Source organism: Salvelinus namaycush, chromosome 24, assembly GCF_016432855.1.
Source record: "Salvelinus namaycush isolate Seneca chromosome 24, SaNama_1.0, whole genome shotgun sequence".
Classification (NCBI taxonomy): domain Eukaryota; kingdom Metazoa; phylum Chordata; class Actinopteri; order Salmoniformes; family Salmonidae; genus Salvelinus; species Salvelinus namaycush.
Genome location: NC_052330.1, coordinates 36,675,328 through 36,695,308, shown reverse-complemented (window position 1 = coordinate 36,695,308; position 19,981 = coordinate 36,675,328). Strand labels below are relative to the sequence as shown.

The 19,981-nt window shown below is 45.7% G+C and overlaps 1 protein-coding gene across 1 annotated transcript in view; it reads right to left on the bottom strand.

Moving 5' to 3' along the window:
* Nucleotides 1-9,597, bottom strand: part of eif2b4 (eukaryotic translation initiation factor 2B, subunit 4 delta) — a 33,740-nt gene extending 24,143 nt beyond the window's left edge. Inside the window, exons 1-5 of the mRNA XM_038962529.1 lie at nucleotides 9,552-9,597; nucleotides 9,041-9,078; nucleotides 6,002-6,167; nucleotides 5,369-5,593; nucleotides 1,700-1,782 (exon numbers count right to left, since the gene is read on the bottom strand). Coding sequence (XP_038818457.1) covers nucleotides 1,700-1,782; nucleotides 5,369-5,593; nucleotides 6,002-6,167; nucleotides 9,041-9,078; nucleotides 9,552-9,573 — 534 coding nt within the window. The 5' untranslated portion in view covers nucleotides 9,574-9,597. The remainder of the gene's footprint in view (nucleotides 1-1,699; nucleotides 1,783-5,368; nucleotides 5,594-6,001; nucleotides 6,168-9,040; nucleotides 9,079-9,551) is intronic.
* Between the last annotated feature and the right edge of the window lie 10,384 nt (nucleotides 9,598-19,981).

Here is a 19,981-nt window from a genome sequence, read left to right as displayed (position 1 = left end):
GTTTGTTTTGGTTGTGTATCAGATTATTTTGAGAATAATGATGAGTTATTGTAATGGTGAGAGGTTAGCATGTCTTGGGGGGGGTTATGATATTTGTGTGTTGGTAATGTTCTCACATCTCATTATTCACAATTAATTCAGGAATATCCGTAATCATGGTAACATCCACATTAATGTAGAAGTGTTTCGAAAACATTCTATTCTTCTTTAGAAATAAATGTGACAAAAAAAATTGGCACAATACATTATTTAACATTTCATTTCTATTGGGCACAAAATAATCTGAAACACAACCAAAAGAAACAGCAAACACATTTGTAGAGTCACAAGCTTGATGTAATCATTGCCTTCTAGGAATATGGGACTAAATACTAAACTTTTTAATACTTCGAGTGAATTTGTCCCAATACTTTTGCTCCCCTAAAAATAGGGTGGGGACTATGTACAAAAAGTGCTGTAAATTTCTAAACAGTTCACCTGATACAAATGAAAATACCCTCAAAGGGCCTCCCGGGTGGCGCAGTGGTCTAGGGCACTGCATCGCAGAGCTAGCTGCGCCACCAGAGACTCTGGGTTCGCGGCCAGGCTTCGCGCCCAGGCTCTGCAGCCGGCCACGACCGGGAGGTCCGTGGGGCGACGCACAATTGGCCTAGCGTCGTCCGGGTTAGGCCTGTAGGGATATCCTTGTATCATCGCGCACCAGCGACTCCTGTGGCTCCTGTGCGCGCTAACCAAGGGAGCCAGGTGCACGGTGTTTCCTCCGACACATTGGTGCGGCTGGCTTCCGGGTTGGAGGCGCACTGTGTTAAGAAGCAGTGCGGCTTGGTTGGGTTGTGTTTCGGAGGACGCATGGCTTTCGACCTTCGTCTCTCCCGAGCCCGTACGGGAGTTGTAGCGATGAGACAAGAGAGTAATTACTAGCAATTGGATACCACGAAAATTGGGGAGAATTAAAATTAAGGCTGACAGTCTACACCTCATCGTCATTGTATCATTTCAAAGTGCTGAAGTATAGAGCCAAAACAACAGTCGTCACTGTGTCCCAGTACTGTTTGGAGCTCACTGTACGTCTCTGTTGTTGTGATGGTTCTTTCTGCTGTCCGGTTGGAAGACAGACAGGATCTGTCATTATCTCAGGAAGGGAGGTCAGATGGTGGGGAAGGGAGGTCAGATGGTGGGGAAGGGAGATCAGATGGTGGGGAAGGGAGGTCAGATGGTGGGGATCATGACATGAACAGCCTTGAGCAAAACAAAACAGACGGTAAAAAAATAAATGAACGGCACACAAAGCATAAGGCCAGACCTTGATACTTAATACCTTTTTAGAGGCGCCGTGCGGTAGCGTCTGAAAGAAATGTGAGGTACAGAATAGAAGCAATTGCGGTGAGAAATGGAGGTAGGTTAGTGACGTGATGTGAGGTAGGGCTGGTTGCCTGAAAATTCCCTGTGTTCCATCTATGACTTCCTCTACAACTTATCCAAAGTTTCCCCTACCAATATATAACTTCCAAAATGTTGGCTAGAAAGGCACACCGGATATTGATTTGGGGAGGTGTGAGACTCGCATGAAAAATAATACAAGGGAAACACTGACAATCTACTGAGATCGGCTAATCTCAGTGGTACTGGTAAATTAGTCAAGTAGTGCCTTGAGGACAGAGAGCAGCACGTTGTAGAAGGAGAATAACATGCCACAAACCTGTTGTCTCTCCAACTTCTTGGCCAGTCTTTTCACCACTGCAGGGTCGTCCACTTGGACATGCTCAGGAAGTCTCTTCACCACTAACAGGGACAGGAAGCAACAAATTATCTTTGAATACATACTTACTACTACTGCAGCACCATGTATACTACTATAAAAGCACCATGTATACGACTACAGAGGCACCTGGCCTGGCATGAACTAATGAACTGCCCCCTAGTCACAGCCTGGCCTGGCATGAACTAATGAACTGCCCCCTAGTCACAGCCTGGCCTGGCATGAACTAATGAACTGCCCCCTAGTCACAGCCTGGCCTGGCATGAACTAATGAACTGCCCCCAAGTCACAGCCTGGCATGAACTAATGAACTGCCCCCTAGTCACAGCCTGGCCTGGCATGAACTAATGAACTGCCCCCTAGTCACAGCCTGGCCTGGCATGAACTAATGAACTGCCCCCTAGTCACAGCCTGGCCTGGCCTGAACTAATGAACTGCCCCCTAGTCACAGCCTGGCCTGGCATGAACTAATGAACTGCCCCCTAGTCACAGCCTGGCCTGAACTAATGAGCTGCCCCCTAGTCACAGCCTGGCCTGGCATGAACTAATGAACTGCCCCCTAGTCACAGCCTGAACTAATGAACTGCCCCCTAGTCACAGCCTGGCCTGGCATGAACTAATGAACCGCCCCCTAGTCACAGCCTGAACTAATGAACTGCCCCCTAGTCACAGCCTGAACTAATGAACTGCCCCCTAGTCACAGCCTGGCCTGGCACGAACTGCCCCCTAGTCACAGCCTGGCCTGGCATGAACTAATGAACTGCCCCCTAGTCACAGCCTGGCCTGGCATGAACTAATGAACTGCCCCCTAGTCACAGCATGAACTAATGAACTGCCCCCTAGTCACAGCCTGGCCTGGCATGAACTAATGAACTGCCCCCTAGTCACAGCCTGGCCTGGCATGAACTAATGAACTGCCCCCTAGGCACAGCCTGGCCTGGCATGAACTAATGAACTGCCCCCTAGTCACAGCCTGGCATGAACTAATGAACTGCCCCCTAGTCACAGCCTGGCATGAACTAATGAACTGCCCCCTAGTCACAGCCTGGCCTGGCATGAACTAATGAACTGCCCCCTAGTCACAGCCTGGCATGAACTAATGAACTGCCCCCTAGTCACAGCATGAACTAATGAACTGCCCCCTAGTCACAGCCTGGCCTGGCATGAACTAATGAACTGCCCCCTAGTCACAGCATGAACTAATGAACTGCCCCCTAGTCACAGCCTGGCCTGGCATGAACTAATGAACTGCCCCCTAGTCACAGCCTGGCCTGGCATGAACTAATGAACTGCCCCCTAGGCACAGCCTGGCCTGGCATGAACTAATGAACTGCCCCCTAGTCACAGCCTGGCCTGGCATGAACTAATGAACTGCCCCCTAGTCACAGCCTAGCCTGGCATGAACTAATGAACTGCCCCCTAGTCACAGCCTGGCATGAACTAATGAACTGCCCCCTAGTCACAGCCTGGCCTGGCATGAACTAATGAACTGCCCCCTAGTCACAGCCTGGCCTGAACTAATGAGCTGCCCCCTAGTCACAGCCTGGCCTGGCATGAACTAATGAACTGCCCCCTAGTCACAGCCTGAACTAATGAACTGCCCCCTAGTCACAGCCTGGCCTGGCATGAACTAATGAACCGCCCCCTAGTCACAGCCTGAACTAATGAACTGCCCCCTAGTCACAGCCTGAACTAATGAACTGCCCCCTAGTCACAGCCTGGCCTGGCACGAACTGCCCCCTAGTCACAGCCTGGCCTGGCATGAACTAATGAACTGCCCCCTAGTCACAGCCTGGCCTGGCATGAACTAATGAACTGCCCCCTAGTCACAGCATGAACTAATGAACTGCCCCCTAGTCACAGCCTGGCCTGGCATGAACTAATGAACTGCCCCCTAGTCACAGCCTGGCCTGGCATGAACTAATGAACTGCCCCCTAGGCACAGCCTGGCCTGGCATGAACTAATGAACTGCCCCCTAGTCACAGCCTGGCATGAACTAATGAACTGCCCCCTAGTCACAGCCTGGCATGAACTAATGAACTGCCCCCTAGTCACAGCCTGGCCTGGCATGAACTAATGAACTGCCCCCTAGTCACAGCCTGGCATGAACTAATGAACTGCCCCCTAGTCACAGCATGAACTAATGAACTGCCCCCTAGTCACAGCCTGGCCTGGCATGAACTAATGAACTGCCCCCTAGTCACAGCATGAACTAATGAACTGCCCCCTAGTCACAGCCTGGCCTGGCATGAACTAATGAACTGCCCCCTAGTCACAGCCTGGCCTGGCATGAACTAATGAACTGCCCCCTAGGCACAGCCTGGCCTGGCATGAACTAATGAACTGCCCCCTAGTCACAGCCTGGCCTGGCATGAACTAATGAACTGCCCCCTAGTCACAGCCTAGCCTGGCATGAACTAATGAACTGCCCCCTAGTCACAGCCTGGCATGAACTAATGAACTGCCCCCTAGTCACAGCCTGGCCTGGCATGAACTAATGAACTGCCCCCTAGTCACAGCCTGGCATGAACTAATGAACTGCCCCCTAGTCACAGCATGAACTAATGAACTGCCCCCTAGTCACAGCCTGGCCTGGCATGAACTAATGAACTGCCCCCTAGTCACAGCCTGGCCTGGCATGAACTAATGAACTGCCCCCTAGTCACAGCCTGGCCTGGCCTGAACTAATGAACTGCCCCCTAGTCACAGCCTGGCCTGGCATGAACTAATGAACTGCCCCCTAGTCACAGCCTGGCCTGGCATTAACTAATGAACTGCCCCCTAGTCACAGCCTAGCCTGGCATGAACTAATGAACTGCCCCCTAGTCACAGCCTGGCCTGGCATGAACTGCCCCCTAGTCACAGCCTGGCCTGACATGAACTAATGAACTGTCCCCTAATCACAGCCTGGCCTGACATGAACTAATGAACTGCCCCCTAGTCACAGCCTGGCCTGGCATTAACTAATGAACTGCCCCCTAGTCACAGCCTAGCCTGGCATGAACTAATGAACTGCCCCCTAGTCACAGCCTGGCCTGGCATGAACTGCCCCCTAGTCACAGCCTGGCCTGACATGAACTAATGAACTGTCCCTTAATCACAGCCTGGCATGAACTAATGAACTGCCCCCTAGTCACAGCTTGGCCTGAACTAATGAACTGCCCCCTAGTCACAGCTTGGCCTGAACTAATGAACTGCCCCCTAGTCACAGCTTGGCCTGAACTAATGAACTGCCCCCTAGTCACAGCCTGGCCTGGCATGAACTGCCCCCTAGTCACAGCCTGGCCTGACATGAACTAATGAACTGTCCCTTAATCACAGCCTGGCATGAACTAATGAACTGCCCCCTAGTCACAGCCTGAACTAATGAACTGCCCCCTAGTCACAGCCTGGCCTGACATTAACTAATTCACTTCTGCGTGGGTAGGATGGGAGGGGGGGGTGTTATTCTATGTATGTTGTGTTAATTGACTCTATGTATTTACCAGTATGTGGAAGCATCAGAACTCTAATTGTCCAAGTCAAATTTCCCTTCTGAAACAAAGTTTATCATATGATACATCATAAATCAACAAGGTGCTCCAGAGGTCCACCAGCAGCTGTTGTACCTGGGTTTAGTTCACTGAGAGGGGCTTTGGTCTTGATGCTGGAGGACGAGGAGCCCGGTTGTTTAGAGGCCCTGTCAGTCTCCTGCCTGGCTCTCCTCTCTGCCTTCAGCTCAGCTTTGCTCTTGGCTGGCTTGTCTGCCGGGGAGGGGGTGGGAGAGGAGTGGAAGGGAGCTGAGGCAGGCACAGGTATTGGTGCAGAGGCAGGGGCAGGCAATGCTGAGGGAGCTGGGGAAACAGACAGACTAGGTGAACAAACCAATGAAGTGGATGGAGGAACATGAATCATAGGTAAATAGAAAATGACAAAGCTAGCAGTTTATGAAAATTAGTAAACAACTATTGGTATTTGTTTTTCAAAGATATTGAAATGATACAATCAGACCTTGCAAAATTCCCGGAACGTTCATTTAAATTCCCTGATTTTCCAGATATCCTGGTTGAATATTCCAGATTTCCTGCATATTCCCTCCTGATTCCAGGAAACCTCCAACTAGGATTTCAGGAAAAACCAGGGAATTTCTAGAAATTTCCCAGAATTTTGCAATTCTAAAATAGGACCACACTGATGATGGTGCAAAAAAATTGTATGACATGACGATATCGATAGCATTAGACCAGGCTATAATACAACACCTTTCTGTGTTGCCACAGGTCGTGGTGGCAATAGGGAGACAGGTGTTTTTTCCTTCTCTGTTTCTGACGGGCCCTTCTCATCCTTCCTTTCCTTCTGTTTCTTCTGTTGTTTCTTCTGTTTCCTCAGCCGTTGCTTCTCCTCTTTGGTTAACTCCTTCCCTTCATTCTAATAGGTGATGTGAAAGGGGGATAACCATTTGAATTCAAATCACTTTTTTGACAGCATCCCTTTTGATATACAGGGTCAGTAGCTATATACAGGGACAGTTCCAGGGTCAGCTCTAACCAGAATAGAAAGAGGAGTGGGAGGCCCCGGTGCACAACTGAGCAAGAGGACAAGTACATTAGAGTGTCTAGTTTGAGAAACAGACGCCTCACAAGTCCTCAACTGGCAGCTTCATTAAATAGTACCCACAAAACACCAGTCTCAACGTCAACAGTGAAGAGGCGACTCCGGGATGCTGTGTAATTCCCCCCAAACATGATGTGGTCAAAACATCAACTTGTGCGATGTCGTGACAAATACTACATATAACATACACTGAGTAGACAAAACATTAGGAACACCTTTCTATGACAGACTGACCAGGTGAAAAGCTATGATCCCCTTATTGATGTCACTTGTTAAATCCACTTCAAGATCTGTGTAGATGAAGGGACAGTTTCCCGTGTGTATCAAACATGGTCCACCACCCAAAGGACTTCCAGCCAACTTGACTCAACTGTGGGAAGCGTTGGAGTCAACATGGGGCCAGCATCCCTGTGGAGCGCTTTCGACACCTTGTAGAGTCCATGCCCCGACAAATTGAAGCTGTTCTGAGGACAAAGGGGGCTGCAACTCAATATTAGGAAGGTGTTCTTAATGTTTTGTCCACTCAGTGCACACTCAGTGTACATTTAATTAGATATGGCAAAATAATTAAATATCTTAAATTTAGGATGATAGTAAATGAAGCAAACGCACAGATATTTTCAATACTCACACATATTTCTCACTAGTTAAACCATTGATATATATATATTTTTTAATGCTCCTAAGCCAGTAGATACTGACCTAGCCATTGATCCTGACTCTGTTCCATTACACACGTTTTTTGTACGGTTGAGTTTTGTTAAGAGTCCCAACGTTCGGTCTAAACATTAACACGCATCGCTTGCGTTACTGTTTTGGAAGCATAAGGACCTTATCTTTCATATCATCAAGATATAAATAAAATAATACTGAATTATTTTTTTTTATTTTTTTTTTAAAAATAAGGTATAATTGATACACACCTTCATAGATGGGTTAACTGACGGAAGTCACGAAAACGATGCGCATGTTTTTAAATGGGGCAGAAGTCTGAGTTTTTGTGAGTCTGGACTGGCCAGATAGCTACCAACGATGACAACTGCCATGTGTGGAATCGTAAGCGACTCGTTTCAGCTCGTTTCATCTTGTTCTTGATACCATGTCTTGTTTGAGTTGTTTTGACTGATTTCATGTCAACGCTAATATGACTCAAATTCGCTAGCTAGCTAGCTAACTAACCAACTGTAACAATGTATTTGAGGGACAACAAGTGGTCATTGTGCAAATGTATTTATGTTTTCAATAAACATTTGGAGACGCAATCTAGTTTACATGTTGTCAACAATCTAAACTAACCCGTTCTGCATGATTCGGTCTTGTTGTTAAACAACCAACCTGTCTATAGGGTTAGTGTTCCCACACGGCCATATGTCCATGTCACATCGCTTGTTTACAGAAGACAGAAAGACAAGACATACGTGGCCACCTGTGCTAACTCGCTCTCAAAAAAAAAAAAAAAACAATTATTTTTGTGCAGTTTTGTGCTGCTACCATGTTGTTTTTCTACCATGCTGTGTTTTCATGTGTTGCTGCCATGCTATGTTGTCGTCTTAGGTCTGTATGTAATGTTGTCTCTCGTCGTGATGGTGTTCTTTTGTCCTATATTATATATATATATATATATATATATCCCCCGTCCCCGCAAGAGAGGTATTTTGCCTTCTGGTAGGCCGTCATTGCAAATAAGGAATTGTTCTTAACTGACTTGCCTAGTTAAAAAAGAGGTTAAATATAATAAAAAATACAAATATCTAGCATTCTCCGTACACCGGTGTGTAAGTGTAACTGGAGAGGAAGTGTAGTTGGTAAACTGGAGGCTCACACCGCTTGTGGATCTGTGCAAAACTGCTACAGTAAGTGTATATCGCTGATATGAAAGACAAGGGGCATAATATCAGCATATGTTTTGAAAACCGGTTTGAAAGCGATGCTTGACGTTTTTCGAAATGTTAAAAAGACAGCGTCGGGAAATTGTAGTTCACACGGAGCCATCAGTGTACGAATCCAAGATCTGAAAACTACATATGGAGAAGAATGGTTTTCAAGAGTTAATACTGACCGTACCCTTACGCTTGTTTACAATGAGCTGCACTAGGGTATGAACACAATCACGGTTACACGCTGTGAAGCCGGCGTGAGACATGGGTCGGGAAAACGCACCTCAATGCAGGGATGGGATATGCCACTGTACTCCAAATTTGACCTTTATCCACACTGTTCCATTGAGAAGATTGAAATACTGCGAATTGTTCCAGAAAACTACCCTTTTCATCCTCATGCAAAGCTAACAGCAGCCACCTCAGCCATTTTGGAATGGCAGTGTCAGCCAATCAGCTCCTTTGTTGTTCAACGCAACATGACACTGGCAAATCCCGTCCCTGCATTGAATTATGTTTTTTCGACCCATATCTAAAACGCCCGCCCCTATTGTTTCTTAATGTAACCATGATCGCGTTCCAACCCCAGTGCAGCTCAGTGTAAACAAGTGTAAAGGTACGGTCGGTATGAACTCACAAGCACAATTTAACCAGGCGCTCTAGACCAGGGCGTCCATAGAGGGTCTGTGCATCAGGCTGAACGTCCGACGCCCCTTAAAGTGAAACATATTGTATAAGAAATATCATGTCGTTTTTGTTCTCGGATTTAAAATAATTCGGTACATTGTCTCAGTATTTGAATATACTTACTTTTGAGCGTGTGATATTATCTTTGTTGTCAGGGCCATCTGTAACGCAATGAATACAGTGTGGTGATGAGGATGACACATAACGGTAAAAGTTGCACCTGCATCCAGCTGTGACAATGCTATCTTCATCTTGCTAGCTAGCCATGTCCTAGCTAAACAGTGATATCTTACAGGAGAACTAACGTTAACTAGCTAGCTATAACACTTTTACTATGGTGTTTTAAATAAATCTTATTTTTTATGGTTGGCTCATGAATCAAACCAATGTGAATGACGCAATATTCTTCAGTAACATGTAACGGTGGTGACTAAAGCTACTATGACTTCTCAGGCTAGTTAGCCAGCAATGCTAACCACAACACCTACCCACAATGACTGGTGTAGCTAGTTAACATTTACTATAAGGCACACAAGCTGACACGTCAGGTTACTCCGTGATATTTCAACCAGAGCTGTAGCTATAGTCGATTTATCTAAAGTGTATTGACAGCTGTCATTCTTTTCAGACTCACCCGGTTCTCCACAGTCTGCCATGTTTACGATAGTTTCAGCAGGAAATTCCCGCAAATGGAAAAGAGTCAGAATTAGTGCGGGGGGAAATGACAGTGCCCTCTTGCGGTTCACAAGCAACTACAAATTCGGTATTTGTTGAGGGCATTTTAATTATTTTTTATAAACTGTCACTCATCTGACTTCCCGGTATTCATGGTTCTCACAGACAGTAGTGTAAAGTACTTAAGTAAAACTACTTTAAAGTACTACTTAAGTAGTTTTTGGGGTATCTGTACTTTGCTATTTATATTTCTGACTACTTTTACTTTTACTTCACTAAATTCCTAAAGAAAATAATATACTTTTTACTCCATACATTTTCCCTTACACACAAAAGTACTCTTTACATTTTGAATGCTTAAAAGGACAGGAAAATAGTTCCATTTACACACTCCTCTGTCCAGTGTCTGTGTTCTTTTGCCCATTTTAATCTTTTATTTTTATTGGCCAATCTGAGATATGGCTTTTTCTTTGCAACTCTGCCTAGAAGGCCAGCATCCCGGAGTCGCCTCTTCACTGTTGACGTTGAGACTGGTGTTTTGCGGGTATTATTTAATGAAGCTGCCAGTTGAGGACTTGTGAGGCGTCTGTTTCTCAAACTAGACACTAATGTACTTGTCCTCTTGCTTAGTTGTGCACCGGAGCCTCCCACTTCTCTTTCTATTCTGGTTAAAGACAGTTTGCGCTGTTCTGTGAAGGGAGTAGTACACAGCGTTTTATGAGATCTTCAGTTTCTTGGCAATTTCCCGCATGGAATAGCCTTCATTTCTCAGAACAAGAATAGACTGACGAGTTTCAGAATAAAGTTCTTTGTTTCTGGCCATTTTGAGCCTGTAATCGAAGATACAGGCTCCAGATACTCAACTAGTCTAAAGAAGGCCAGTTTTATTGCTTCTTTAATCAGGACCACAGTTTTCAGCTGTGCTAACATAATTGCAAAAGGGGTTTCTAATGATCAATTATCCTTATAAACTTGGATTAGCTAACTCTGCAGTGGGATCGACAGGCGTCTTGCCTCAGCCGGCTCGCCAGGCTCTCACGCTCCTGCCGGTTCGTTGGGCTTCCACGCCCCAACCGGCTTGCCCAGCGCCCATGTCTCGGCCGGTTCGCCCAGGTCGGACGCCGGCGCACCTAGAGGGGGAAGGGGGAGAGGGGGGGGTACTGTCACGTCTGCTCCCGCTCTTCCTCCCCCTGGCGCTTGAGGGCGCCAGGCTGCCCTGCATCACGTACTTCTATCATCCATTACGCACACCTGCCTTCCCTCGTCACGCGCATACAAATATTTATGGGTGATTGGAAATGATGCAGACAATTACCTCTATCTGCAATACTAAATCTGATCTACCCCCTAAAATAAAAATATTCGAATGTATGTTGAAATAGGAGTTAAACAATTGAATCCCATTGGTTGATGATTTTGCCTTATATTTTGAATGTTTGTGTTCTTGGTTATTTCTGTTGTATAGATGAGCCATGTAAATGTGTTGTAAAACAATGAAGGTTGTGAAAAACATGAATTATACAAATGTATAAACGATCTTATTTTGGTCATACGAGTAGTGTTCAAATAGTTACTGATATTATAATTTACTAGGCCTATACTATACATTACCAATGTGGAACTCAAACTTCATGTAGTTTGTTAGCTTAGGGGCAACTTCTGTTAATTCCCAATTCCTACTTGGTTTTACCAGCATCCATTTGTAAATATAGCTTAAATTTAGGTAAGCTATAATGGTATAGTATGATAAATGTTTATATATTAAACCCTACTAAATGTGTTTAGTAACTTAAAAGGCAGTATACTGTAGCTATCTATCTAAGGACCAAAAGGAATCCCCATCATATTTCCAGATTTTATTTTCACAACACAACAACTTAATCCAAACATCAGAGATAAAAGCACAATCACATCTTTAATTCTTTCTTTTTCAAGCACAACAATAAACAAGACCGAAACATACAGTATGAAAAGGAAAAGGAATCCATAGATTACAAAATGTTGTTCATTAACACCTGGCTTATGTAGACACAAAACACATTAACACCTGACGTGTGTAGACACAAAACACATTAACACCTGACGTGTGTAGACACAAAACACATTAACACCTGACGTGTGTAGACACAAAACACATTAACACCTGACGTGTGTAGACACAAAACACATTAACACCTGATTTATGTAGACACAAAACACATTAACACCTGATTTATGTAGACACAAAACACATTAACACCTGATTTATGTAGACACAAAACACATTAACACCTGATTTATGTAGACACAAAACACATTAACACCTGATTTATGTAGACACAAAACACATTAACACCTGACGTGTGTAGATACAAAACACATTAACACCTGACTTATGTAGACACAAAACACATTAACACCTGATTTATGTAGACACAAAACACATTAACACCTGATTTATGTAGACACAAAACACATTAACACCTGACGTGTGTAGACACAAAACACATTAACACCTGACGTGTGTAGACACAAAACACATTAACACCTGACGTGTGTAGACACAAAACACATTAACACCTGACGTGTGTAGATACAAAACACATTAACACCTGACGTGTGTAGATACAAAAACATGCAGCAGTAGGGCTACTCTGTCTTTCGTTCCCGCTGCGGGTGTCTGTCTGTCTGCTGACTGAGTTCACGACGCAGTAGCTGGTTGAAGGGGACCAAACCTCACTGAAACACCTGACTTGGTTCCGTTTGACCAGCCACAGCAAGGTGTGCTGCTTTAGGACGAGAGGGAAAACGAGAGAAAGAGAGGGAAGGAGGGAAAGAGAGGGGGGAAAGAGAAGAGATGAGTGGGGAGGAGGAGGAGGAGGAGAGAGTAGGGAGAAAGAGATGGTAGAGAAAGAGGACGAAAGATAATAAAACAAAGAGAAGGTAGAGAAAGCGGCTGTTGGAGTTGTGATGATGTCTGAGTTCAGAAACGTCCTCTTTTCCCTTACCTGTTTAGAGAGAGAGAGAGGAGAGATAGGAGAGAGAGAGAGAGAGAGAGAGAGAGAGAGAGATGCAGAGAGAGAGAGAGAGAGAGAGAGAGAAAGATGCGGAGAGAGAGAGATAGAGAGAGAAAGAGAGATGCAGAGAGAGAGAGAGAGAGAGAGAGAGAGAGAGAAAGAAGGTCAGTAAATAACACAGTGATGACATGGGACTATAACATACAGTACGTGTATATATATATTTTGTGTGGGGGGGTTGGGGGCCCCCAAAGCTCGTGGGTCCCCCTGGCTGCGGGGGTGTGTGTTAGGCCAGTGTATATGACGTGATATATGGAGCAGTCATCATCACTACTGCTATTACATCACTCCCAGAACCATCTAAACTGATCAGACCACGTTTCATCAACCAGTGGACTAGACAGACACTGAGACAGTGATGTTACTAAGCAGAGTAGACTTCTCCTACAGACACTGAGACAGTGATGTTACTAAGCAGAGTAGACTTCTCCTACAGACACTGAGACAGTGATGTTACTAAGCAGAGTAGACTTCTCCTACAGACATTGAGACAGGGATGTTACTAAGCAGAATAGACTTCTCCTACAGACATTGAGACAGGGATGTTACTAAGCAGAGTAGACTTCTCCTACAGACATTGAGACAGTGATGTTACTAAGCAGAGTAGACTTCTCCTACAGACATTGAGACAGGGATGTTACTAAGCAGAATAGACTTCTCCTACAGACATTGAGACAGGGATGTTACTAAGCAGAGTAGACTTCTCCTACAGACATTGAGACAGTGATGTTACTAAGCAGAGTAGACTTCTCCTACAGACACTGAGACAGTGATGTTACTAAGCAGAGTAGACTTCTCCTACAGACACTGAGACAGTGATGTTACTAAGCAGAGTAGACTTCTCCTACAGACATTGAGACAGTGATGTTACTAAGCAGAGTAGACTTCTCCTATACTATCAGAGATACAAACAGCCAATCAACACAGCCCACCCCCAAGGACAGCTCCACCTCTTTCTCTCCCTCCTTTTTCCTAACCCCGTTCTTCTGTTGCTGTAACTGGGGACAGCTGTGTCCTGTCAATCCCCACTGACGGTCCGCAGGGCTGGATCTGTCCCGTGGGTCCCTGCCTGAAACGAAGATTACGTCCCAAATGGCACCCTATTCTCCACGGGCCCTGGTCAAAAGTAGTGCACTATCTAGGGAGCAGGGTGTCATTTGGGACGCAGACCCGGCTAGAGGCTACTACAGCTCTACTGGTTAGCTAACTATCACACGTGTGTGGGCTGAAGGAGACGACATGAGGAACAGCGTTATCACCTGTTGGCTGGGCCACACACACATGGACGTCCTCTCACACACACACACGCACACGCACTCACACTCACACTCACACACACACACACACACACACACACACACACACACACTCACACTCACACTCACACTCACACTCACACTCACACTCACACTCACACTCACACACACACACAGAACCCAATCTGACTAATACATCTAAACATGTCCTCATTTGTTTTAGACCTTCAGGGCAAAAAGTCTGAATAAAGTACTGGGGACAGCAGTACCTTTAGTCCTCCAATGAAACACGTCACCCATTAGTTGCTTCAACACAAAATCCTCTTGTCCGTTTGGTGCTCCAGTCCCCTTGTAACCACACACTTCCTTACATTCCATAACACCAGTATTCATATGGTGATATAAGGAAGCATGTCTTCACAGGAGGCAACAACAGGATTTCCTCCCCGACAGGCCAGGCCCCCCGGCCGGAGGACACAAAGCACCCTTTCATTACCGCACAGTCACAGGGCAGCGTGAGCAGACCCCTAACTGTCTCTGCCTAACAATGGTTAACTGTAAAGGAGAGAGTATAGGGCTGCATGCTTAAATGGAAACCTATTCCATATATAGTGCACTTATTTTGACCACAGCCCTATGGTCTCTGCTCAATTGTAGTGCCCTACACATGGAATAGGGGGTCGAGAGAGAGAGAGAGAGAGAGAGAGAGAGAGAGAGAGAGAGAGAGAGAGAGAGAGAGAGAGAGAGAGAGAGAGAGAGAGAGAGAGAGAGAGAGAGAGAGAGAGAGAGAGAGAGAGAGAGAGAGAGAGAGAGAGAGAGAGAGAGAGACAGAGACAGAGACAGAGACAGAGAGAGAACTGAAGTTCCCTCCATAATCAGTTTAAAATGAAAATATGTTGGTTAACCTGAATGTGATGTATGGAAGTAGCTAGTAGCAGGACTGGATAAAATAAAACATTTTGCTGTTAAATTTATGTGCATTAGAAGTAAGGTTGGAGCGGCAGGTAGCCTAGTGGTTAGAGCGTTGGGCCAGTAACCCGGAAGGTTGCTAGATCGAATCCCAGAGCTGTCAAGTTAAAGATCTGTCATTCTGCCCCTGAACAAGGCAGTTAACCCACTGTTCCTAGGCCGTCATTGAAAATAAGAATTTGTTCTCAACTGACTTGCCAGTTAAAGAAAAGGTTAAATTAAAAAAAAAAAGGTTAAATCTTGTTCAATTTACAAGTCTTAAATCTCTCTCTCTATCACCCGGACTGCATCTCATATGACCCCCTATTCTCCGTGTAGGCCACTACTATTGAGCAGGGCTGTGGTCAAAATAAGTGCAGTATATATGGAATAGGTTTCCATTTAGTATGCAGCCCTATCTATTGTCTTTCACTCTTCTATCACTGTTATCACTGTTGCAACATAGCCTACATTATTTCAGTCTAAGGAGGATAAGTTGGATGGATAACATCAGTCTAAGGAGGATAAGTTGGATGGATAACATCAGTCTAAGGAGGATAAGTTGGATGGATAACATCAGTCTAAGGAGGATAAGTTGGATGGATAACGTCAGTCCAAGGAGGATAAGTTGGATGGATAACATCAGTCTAAGGAGGATAAGTTGGATGGATAACGTCAGTCTAAGGAGGATAAGTTGGATGGATAACATCAGTCTAAGGAGGATAAGTTGGATGGATAACGTCAGTCTAAGGAGGATAAGTTTGATGGATAACGTCAGTCTAAGGAGGATAAGTTGGATGGATAACGTCAGTCTAAGGAGGATAAGTTTGATGGATAACGTCAGTCTAAGGAGGATAAGTTGGATGGATAACATCAGTCTGAGGAGGATAAGTTGGATGGATATCGTCAGTCTAAGGAGGATAAGTTGGATGGATAACGTCAGTCTAAGGAGGATAAGTTGGATGGATATCGTCAGTCTAAGGAGGATAAGTTGGATGGATATCGTCAGTCTAAGGAGGATAAGTTGGATGGATAATGCTGCAGCCATATTAGTTGACCGGCTGTCTGTCCTTTCCCTCGTGGTAAGTAACTTTAGACAGCATGTGTCTACATAACTCAGAGGGGTGAGGCTGGCTGACCTCTATCACATAAAGGTCATTTACCATGACTTCAACATTGAGATACCTGAAACCCCTGACAACAACCTAAGACTCAGTCTCAACAACTGAACTGGCTTTAAGACAACTAAGACTGATGCAAGTATAGACAACATTTAAATGTTACATGATAAAAAATGGTAAACAGTACATTTACAACACATATCATTTTCTGTACCTTTTCTGCGATTCACTGTCTCGTCCACATCCCAGAATCGTCCTCGTCTCCACTCGTAGTGTGTGTGTTTGTGTCAAAGTACCGGCACACACAGGCTGGTCTTAGGAAGAAGGCCATGCTGGCAGTCACTCCACTTTTCTAGACTGAGTCTATGCAGAGCAGGCTCCACTGAAAACACTATGCTTAAAATTCTACCTTAAATCCTACCTCATCTCTTCTCTGCAACAAATTCTTAGAACCTAGAATGAATTCTAAGAACCTTCAAGAATCTAAAAGGACAATGACAAACCAACAGCAACTGACATGGTCCTCGCTTTCCTGCCACTCCACTGTAGATCAAAGACACAAACCTCAGCCTCAGGTAACAGAAGCATGCCTTCAGGCAAGCCAGATTACACACTGGTTTTCCTCCAGAACACCCCTCTCCTTTCCTAGAGAACGCCCCGCTCCTCTCTTGTCCTCTCCTGTCCTACAGAACACCCCTCTCCTTTCCTAGAGAACGCCCCGCTCCTCTCTTCTCCTCTCCTCTCCTCTCTTCTCATCTCTTCTCCTGTCCTACAGAACACCCCTCTCCTCTCATCTCTTCTCCTGTCCTACAGAACACCCCTCTCTTCTCCTCTCCTCTCCTGTCCTACAGAACACCCCTCTCCTCTCATCTCCTCTCCTGTCCTGTCCTGTCCTGTCCTGTCCTACAGAACACCCCTCTCTTCTCCTCTCCTCTCCTGTCCTACAGAACACCCCTCTCTTCTCCTCTCCTCTCCTGTCCTGTCCTGTCCTCTCCTGTCCTACAGAACACCCCTCTCCTCTCCTCTCCTCTCCTGTCCTACAGAACACCCCTCTCCTCTCTTCTCCTCTCCTGTCCTACAGAACACCCCCCTGCTCTCCTAGAGAACACCCCGCTCCTCTCCTCTCCTCTCCTGTCCTACAGAACACCCCTCTCCTTTCCTAGAGAACGCCCCGCTCCTCTCTTCTCCTCTCCTCTCCTCTCTTCTCCTCTCTTCTCCTGTCCTACAGAACACCCCTCTCCTCTCATCTCTTCTCCTGTCCTACAGAACACCCCTCTCCTCTCCTCTCCTCTCCTGTCCTACAGAACACCCCTCTCCTCTCCTCTCTTCTCCTGTCCTACAGAACACCCCTCTCCTCTCCTCTCCTCTCCTGTCCTACAGAACACCCCTCTCCTCTCATCTCTTCTCCTCTTCTGTCCTACAGAACACCCCCCTGCTCTCCTAGAGAACACCCCGCTCCTCTCTTCTCCTCTCCTGTCCTACAGAACATCCTCTCCTCTGTTCTCCTCACCTGACAGAGGCGTCATGTCCTGCTACTGCTTCAGAGTGCCGTTGTCCCAACGTCGTAAACCACAGATAGAGAGACATCACCTAACAACTGTTCCAACACCTGCTGCCGGCCCCCCCGTTCCCGTCCCCTCCCCGTCCCATCCCCCGATCCCATTCTCAGCTCAAATGGCACAGCAAATCAAGGGGATTTGATGGTGAGAGGGCACAGAACATGTGACTCACTCAAAGCTATTCAATTATAAGTAGTTTAGGTTTTACATAGATTAAAAGATTGTAAAAAATGACTCTCCACGTTACTGAAAGCAACTATCTGAAACATTTTACTTCACTCGGAAGCTTTTAACTTTTTATAAACTACAAGCTAGAACTTCCAGAGAAATAGTTTGAAAGTATCAAATAGCTCATTGTAAACTAAAAACATATTTACCTGAAAAGCTGAACGATAACAGATCCATTGAACCCACAGACCTCCTCTACCAGAATGTCTCCACTACACCTGGTGCCACAACGCCAAACTAAATCACCACAATCTGACACCGTCACCAAACCACTCCTAGGCCCTCAACTTCACTTAGAACACCCCGACCAGATCTGGATCCAGTCCTCAACCTCTCTCTCTCTCTCTCTCTCTCTCTCTCTCTCTCTCTCTCTCTCCTCTCTCCTTTCTCTCTTTCTCCCCCTCCCTCGTTCCTTCCTTCCTTCTACCCTGTGCTGCTGTCCTCTCCTGCTGTAACAGTCCTCACCCTCCGTGTCTCTCTCTCCTTCTCTCCTGTGCTGTTCTCTCCTCTCCTGTCCTATCCTCCTGTCGTACCATCCTGATCTGGATTGTGCCCAGATCAGACCTCCTCGCCCGGCCTTTTCTATCCCCAGGGTGTCCCCCCCTCCCCAGCCTCCACCACGCGGCCTGCCCCCCTCCCCAGCCCCAGCAGAGAGCAGCGGCCTACCACCTGTCGGTGTCCCTCTGAAGCCTGGGCCTCGCCTGCACCTCCTGTCCAGCCCAATCAGAGCCTGACAGGGGGCAGCGAGCTTGTGAAATCACACCTCTCAGCTGTTCGCACTCAGCTCGAGATACCCTACACCCCCGCCCGCCGGACGTTACCTACCCTACACCCCCTCTTCTTTTACGCCCGAATGTCAATAGCTCCTCTTGAGAGAGAAAAAAGAAAGAAGGAGTAAGAACCTATGGTTGGGGTAGGACTGGACCTGGGAAACAACTGCTCTTGGCTTGGGGCATTTTTATTGGTTTGGGGGGGGGGGGGGGGGGGGGGGTGTACAGTCATGTTGAACAGAACAGAACAGCAGTCACTGACACAGCTGAAGAAAAGCTAGGATTTCATCCGTCTTTGGTTCCTAGAGAGTCATACATGGAGCGATCAAAGCAGTAGTCCAACTCTGCGGTCTGAGCACTTTGCCAGTTGCTGCCAAGTAGGTGTAAGAGTAAGCCAATAGTATTTCAGTCTTTTAAATCCAATTGTTTCATTTCTTTATTGCAGCTTTTATTAAGGGTGTTTTCACATATCCCTATCTGATCCTCATACTATACCTAATCTGGTCTATAAAAAAAAAAACATTTAAAATTCATTGTGAACATTTTCTACGGGCCTACTAAAAAAAACTCACACATGCTTTCTTCAATGGACCGGTAATCTGTCAATCACAAATAATGGTGACGCATTTGAGGCCTGAATGTCTTCTTGTGAACCTCCACCTACTGTAGTGTTTAGGATATCTGTGGAGTTAGTGACTGATACTGTAGTGTTTAGGATATCTGTGGAGTTAGTGACTGATACTGTACTGTCTAGGATATCTGTGGAGTTAGTGACTGATACTGTAGTGTCTAGGATATCTGTGGAGTTAGTGACTGATACTGTAGTGTCTAGGATATCTGTGCAGTTAGTGACTGATACTGTAGTGTCTAGGATATCTGTGGAGTTAGTGACTGAAACTGTAGTGTCTAGGATATCTGTGGAGTTAGTGACTGATACTGTAGTGTCTAGGATATCTGTGGAGTTAGTGACTGATACTGTAGTGTCTAGGATATCTGTGGAGTTAGTGACTGATACTGTAGTGTCTGGGATATCTGTGGAGTTAGTGACTGATACTGTAGTGTCTAGGATGTCTGTGGAGTTAGTGACTGATACTGTAGTGTCTAGGATATCTGTGGAGTTAGTGACTGATACTGTAGTGTCTAGGATATCTGTGGAGTTAGTGACTGATACTGTAGTGTTTAGGATATCTGTGGAGTTAGTGACTGATACTGTAGTGTCTGGGATATCTGTGGAGTTAGTGACTGATACTGTAGTGTTTAGGATATCTGTGGAGTTAGTGACTGATACTGTAGTGTCTAGGATATCTGTGGAGTCTGAAGAATCTGCCATGCGGGTGTTCGTATGACTTCATCAAACCAGGCAATAAATTCAATTGACCACAGCAGTATTGTAAATAAGAATTCGTTCTTAACTGACTTGCCGAGTTAAATAAAGATTAAATAAAATTAAA